General features: G+C 36.7%; 1 protein-coding gene across 1 annotated transcript; it reads left to right on the top strand.

The window, feature by feature from the left end:
• The first annotated feature begins 1682 nt into the window (after positions 1-1682).
• On the top strand, positions 1683-3101 carry s100a10b (S100 calcium binding protein A10b). Its single transcript, XM_026317933.1, has 3 exons — positions 1683-1830; positions 2600-2754; positions 2865-3101. Exons 1-3 carry the CDS (start codon positions 1698-1700, stop codon positions 3021-3023), a joined length of 447 nt encoding a protein of 148 aa, XP_026173718.1. The 5' UTR covers positions 1683-1697; the 3' UTR covers positions 3024-3101.
• The last annotated feature ends 2899 nt before the right edge of the window (positions 3102-6000 follow it).

The following is a 6000-nucleotide window of genomic DNA, read 5'->3' on the forward strand; positions in this document are numbered from 1 at the left end:
TTTGCAGTCTGTTTGTTTATCCAGGTGTGGTACTATCTTGAAACTGTGAGCTAATAAAACGGGTATGGAGTAGGGGAGGCAGGGAGAAACCATAACTTGGATGTGTCCCAACCTATTCATCCCAGCATGGATAACTCTCCCACAAAAATGTGGTCAAAATGCCCCAGACAAACCAAAGCAGATATATGGTCATCAGAAGTAGATTGGGTCTGCTCTGATGTGGATGGATATTGCAGATATGCTGCACAAAATATTTCTAGAATAGGTTCAGTGTTTTCTTTTTGAGAATGCGTATTGTGTGCATCACTATGAAAACAGTGCTCAACTCTATTTTGATTAATTTTGACCAATTATATCTGCACATAAAGGAAAAATATATTTGCATTGAACAATGTTTTTTTTTTTTTTAATTTTTTGCTTTAAAGTGGAGATGGGATTTGTGGTACCAATAACTTGATGCTATGAGAGGAGGTAAAAATAAACAGTTCAATGCAAAGAAAAAATTATAAAGATCCGTATTTGCTCTATTTTGTTTTTATTTAAATGTGTCTTTAAAAGAGAAAGTTTTGACCTAAAATTTTGAGAAAATGATATAAGCCCTGGACTGATGTTACGAATCTGGGTGTGTCTTAACATCATTCGGTGTCCAACAGTCACCTTGCATCTTCCATGTGTGAATGTGTTTGAACAGGATGTTCCAGCTGCAGACAGTTAAACTTCCTTAGGTAAATAAAGGTGTAAAAGGCCTTGTTATTGAAATGATGTTGATGCAAATAGAACTGTGGAGCTAAACCTCAATGTCCAATTAAGATCAGTAAAGTTCTGTCCAGATGACCTTCGGTGCTGTGCTCTTTAGCTGAACTTACACCTCTACACTGCAGCACAGTGAAAACCTCAACAATGAGGGTTATTTAAAAGATGTTCAACCTGTTTTATGTTGCTCTAAGACTCATAAGGATTACTGAATCAGCACCTTGTGCTCAAGCAGCACTTCTCAAGGTAATCATTCATTTGTACAGTTTGATGTCACTGTATGCATGTTCATTTCAGTGGCAAAGACCACCACATCACAGCAACCATCACCTAAATCATATCATATGGTACTAGAAAGAGAATAATCACCAGCACCAGGCCTGCTGTTTCACAACCAAAATAATCAGTCTTCCCTACCTGTAGGCTATATTATCTAATTCATATTCTGCAGGGCACATAAAATAAGATAATTATTTATTGATCGCACAGTGCGGAAATTCAGATGTTACCACAGCTACAGGACAACAGTAAGGTGCAAGAATGAAAAATAAAAAGTGTGCAAAAATGGCTTGACCCGGCATATCCCAGCGCTCTGCAGGAATGCGTGTTAATCAACTGCTTGTGCCATTTTTCTGTGCTGTTGGTATTTTAGCCGTTTGCGTTTGGTCAATATTATAACATCGTTGTGCGCCAAAGTTGGGCTGTACTGGGATATCTTCTTCCCCGGTGTCAAATGGCATGCGGAAGTTACATCTGGACATTTCTGTCTTAAGATGACATCATGTTCAAACTGTTTTAAAAAATCTCTGAACAAATGGTATTAAAAGAGAGCAGACCACTTTAGAAAGTTATGGATTCATCTTTCAATCTCTTGCTGGGAAATCACACTGCGCCAGAGATGGTATTTACAGAGCTCTTTAGGTTTTATTTGCTCTGTCCGTCTCATGTCTCTGTATCCCTCCCTGTCCCTCCCATCATATTGGGCGTTGCCTTTAAATTCTCGAATAAACCGTGCGTGCCTCCTTGCAGTCTTCACTAAACCACAGGCTACTACACCGTTTGCCACTTCGCGTCTTGGTAAGTTCAGCATTTTAACATTTGGGCTCCACAACTTCTTTGTTTTCACTATTTTCTGGGGTTCTTTTCCAAGATGCGTGAGTCCTGCAGAAAACAGGGTTTCTTATGGAAATGGACTCCAAACATTGTTCAGTTCAGTTGCTGTATATGTTAAGAATTTGTTGGTTACATGCAAAAATGTGCTTTTTTTTTTTTTTAACAGATTACGTTTAGTGCGCAAAACAACGTGTTTCACAGGGTGGTTATTGGCGCAAGTAGCGACTCGCCCTTTTTGTCATCCCTTCCTTCTTTATTTCACTTGTCTTTGTCTTATTTCACTTCTCTTTGTGTTATTTCACTTTTCTTTGACTGTATACCTCTTCTCCCTCAAGCTCAGCCAGAAAAAATGGTAAATGGAAAGGATTTTTAGAGAGAAAGGCAGAGTGGGACCCTTCAGATAAGGATTTCAGTTTATGTGCCAGAAAAGTATGTCTTATATCCAAAGAATTTGCTTTGAGTGCCAGTAAAACCAACACCCACATCCTCTCTTAACAATGTGTTAGTTCTGGATGAAGGCTACTGTGACCTGCTGCTGATTGCAGCCTCATTCTTTACCAAAGTAAATGCTGCAATGTTAGTGTTGCATTTATGCAAAAGTTACAACTGTACATTTTACAGAAGTAAAATGACAACTTAAAGAAGATTTCAAATTCATTTATAAGTTAAAGCAGACTCTTGTCCAGGTGCAGGTAGTTTAAATTGTCTTTGTCTTTGTCTTTTATCCTGTCAGCACAAATTTCTGAAGCCATGACTGAGCTGGAGAACTGCATGGAGAGCCTGCTTAAGGTGTTCCATCGTTATGCCAACAAAGATGGAGATGGGAATACCTTAAGCAAGAAAGAACTGAAAGGACTCATTGAGGCAGAGTTCCCTACTTTCCTGAAGGTAAGACTTTACTGTCTTCTATCAAATCGGATCTCTCTCCTCAGTGTTGTTTTTTGCTCTTGCTTGAACTTTGAACACAGTACACTTAATATCTTTTAACTCTGTTTCAGAACCAGAAGAATCCAAATACCTTGGACCATCTCATGAAAGATCTGGACCAAAACAAAGATGATAAGATAGACTTTGAAGAATTTATGTCCTTTATCTCTGGCCTCTCAGTGGGGTGTCACAAATGTTTCATGCTCCAGCAAACAGGAAAGAAGAAATAAAGGCAAATGTCTTTTTGAAAGAGAATTACGTACCACGTATGCATGCCAAATTCACAAATAAAACAACATTTCTCCATCTGTTTGCCTGATTGCTCTTTTATTTTATTATGTTCAAAATATTGTCTTGGTTTTTGAGATTCTTGATAAAGCTGTCTTGGGGTTTCATTATGCTTTTCTAAACTCTGTGCCACCTATTGCTTGAACACCTGCAACCATTTTAGTCTAGAAGAGCTCTGCCAATTCAATAAACATACCCCAGAAAGTATTCAGAATATTGATGAGCTCACATTTAATATTTACACCATTTCGCCCATAAATCCTGACCTTTCAGCTACAACAGCAGTTTTTATTTTAACAGTGAAACGGTTTAGTGTGAGAACATACTGCTATCAGATGTTGAGGCCCGACTTTGGGTGTTCGTCTGTATGTCCTTAGTTCATGAGTTAGGGTTAGGGTTGTTCCAAATAAACAAGCTTATAAATACTTACCAGATCTAGCAGAGTTTGAAGGTTAATGGTTTGAAAAGCACTTCCTTCTGTTTATTCCCCTGGTATTCAACTTATGTGGACATGCTTCGGTTATCTGACACATGTGGTATTTAGAGACTTTATCCCAGTTTTCACCATTCCTGGTCTTAGATTTTCCTGCACCAACCAACATGGGAAGAAAATGCTTCATAGTAAATCAAGGTTAAAGCACATGCAGTCAAAAGGTAAACCAATTATCAGTCTTTAATTACAGTTTATAAGGCTTGTAAATCTAATACATTTAATATAAGAGGGATGTTGAAAATACCACATCATTGTGTTTTTAATAGGCTATTTAAGGATTGATAATTCTAAAGCTTGTGGGAAACGATTACTAAAAGCCCTCTCTGTCATATAAAATGCAGGGAATAGGTGAAGAAACATTTCTATAATGCTGTGAAAATATTTACATTCATTGTTGAATTCAGTGCAAATTAATTTCACTTATTTACACATGCACAGTTCCTACTGACACTCCAAAATAAACAATCATCAAACATGCAACCCACCATTGTCAAGCCTACATTGCGCAGGGTTACAAGACTTGAAAATAGATGCAATCATATTTGCACAGTGATTTAAAGGACAATTAAAACTTCTAAATCAAAATCCAAGGGAATTCATATTGAAAATTAGAAGAGGAGGCCTGGGCATGTTACAGACTAAGCAGCACAAATAAATTAGTCTTAAATTTTGCACTTAACAGAACATATAGTGTATAGTACATTGTTTTTAAGGGTTAGAAAGGTAGTGTTAGTGCTTGTTCTCAAAGTGGAATGTATCAAATGCATCGCTTTTCTCCACCAAAAGGAGAAAAACACTATCAATCTATATCATTCTACTGTTAATGTATATATTTTGATATATACATTTAAAATATACTTTTTAGAAGGTGGGTTTTTGCAGCTCAGACACCATGGCAGCCTTTAAAATGTAGGCTAGAGCTAACACTGAAAATTGGTCTTTTGGTCATTTTTCATTTTGAGATAATGTATCTTCTGTAATTAACCACTAGATGTCACAACAGTCTGACATAAATCAAGCTTCATGCGGATAATGCAAAAAACATCTACCCCATACCCATGACTTTATTTTATAATAAAATAAATAATAATATAATAATCTTATTATATCAAAAAACATTCAGTCTATTGCTGTGTGATGTGTAGCATTTATGTCATTCACTGGACATACAGGTGCCTGGGAATGTTTTTGCATTTCTGATGTATTACTGTATAGTATTTATCAGAGAATAACCACAACAGTTCGGCATCATGCAGTATGTTTTTAGATTACTTGAATAAGTTTTATATATGTGTTTTTACAATTGCCTTTAAAACATTTACTTCATTGTTATTTCTTATTAATAAGTCATTTTTTTCTAACCCTGTGCTCATGCCCCTGGTGCAGACTTACCACTGCAGAGGTACAGAACCTCTCCAGCATTGTAACTCTAACTCATACCCCACTAGCAAAGTGTGGAAAGATGAACTTTTTTTGTAATTAACACCACTTGATCATCCATCTCTATTTCATTTCTATCCCCTGCAGGTAGAATCTGATAGTATTTAATAAGTGAAAGTAATATGACCTAAGTAAAGGGAGGCTGGCCCTGAACAGTTAGAGCCAACCTATAAAAAGGACTTGGCAGGGGGCAAGAGAAGGGAGGAGAAAATGTAGCCTTTCCGCTGCCTTGGAACACATGAGTGGAAAAAAAGTGCAGACTGGGTTATATAACTGTTTGGATGAACAGGATGGACTTGTTTCAAACTCTAACATTAAAACAGTCAATACACACACACTGGCATGCTTTCAGACTCATATCTGGCAAACTTTTAACTGCTGTTTATTTTATTTTAACTTAGTTCAGATAAATTCAAACAAAACTATCCACAGATATGCTAAGATTTTCTTGTAAATAACAGAGAAATAAATTACTTGATTTGTATCAGTGTGATCAATGATGACAAAAATAGTAACTACTACAAATGATGCATTTGAAAGTCTATTCAACATTATTCCAATAGTTATGAAAGATTTAACTTTCAAACAGCACTTTATAATTGTGAAGACCAGCCAAAATGTCTTCATAATGATGGTTTCATGAAAGTTAAAAAACAAGATTAAGTACATATACACACAAGTGTATGAGTTAGAATTACCATTCTGGGCGGAAATGAAACACGCTTACTGTAACTTTCCATTTACTCCGACATATTTTACCCAGAAAGCTACACTGAGACCTTTCTGAAGACTCTCCCCACCCTACAAAATCAACCCATCCCTAACATACCAATGCTGCATGCACATCTGCATGTACCAACTGTCAACAAATTTCTCTATACAATGAAAACACAAATAATAGATTATGTTTAGTGTTAGATAGGACTGGAGAGGGTGGAGTGAAGCACATTACCAGGGCATGAATCACTACTGGTGTGTGTGAGCGG

Source organism: Mastacembelus armatus, chromosome 16 (assembly GCF_900324485.2).
Source record: "Mastacembelus armatus chromosome 16, fMasArm1.2, whole genome shotgun sequence".
NCBI lineage: Eukaryota > Metazoa > Chordata > Actinopteri > Synbranchiformes > Mastacembelidae > Mastacembelus > Mastacembelus armatus.

What these genes read in the sequence shown, in the direction of transcription:
- s100a10b (XM_026317933.1), top strand. Translation starts at nt 1,698, where the DNA reads ATGTCTCTGTATCCCTCCCTGTCCCTCCCATCATATTGGGCGTTGCCT. An exon ending in GTTTGCCACTTCGCGTCTTG is followed by an intron (nt 1,831 to 2,599) that starts GTAAGTTCAGCA and finishes TTATCCTGTCAG; the next exon opens with CACAAATTTCTGAAGCCATG. An exon ending in AGTTCCCTACTTTCCTGAAG is followed by an intron (nt 2,755 to 2,864) that starts GTAAGACTTTAC and finishes ACTCTGTTTCAG; the next exon opens with AACCAGAAGAATCCAAATAC.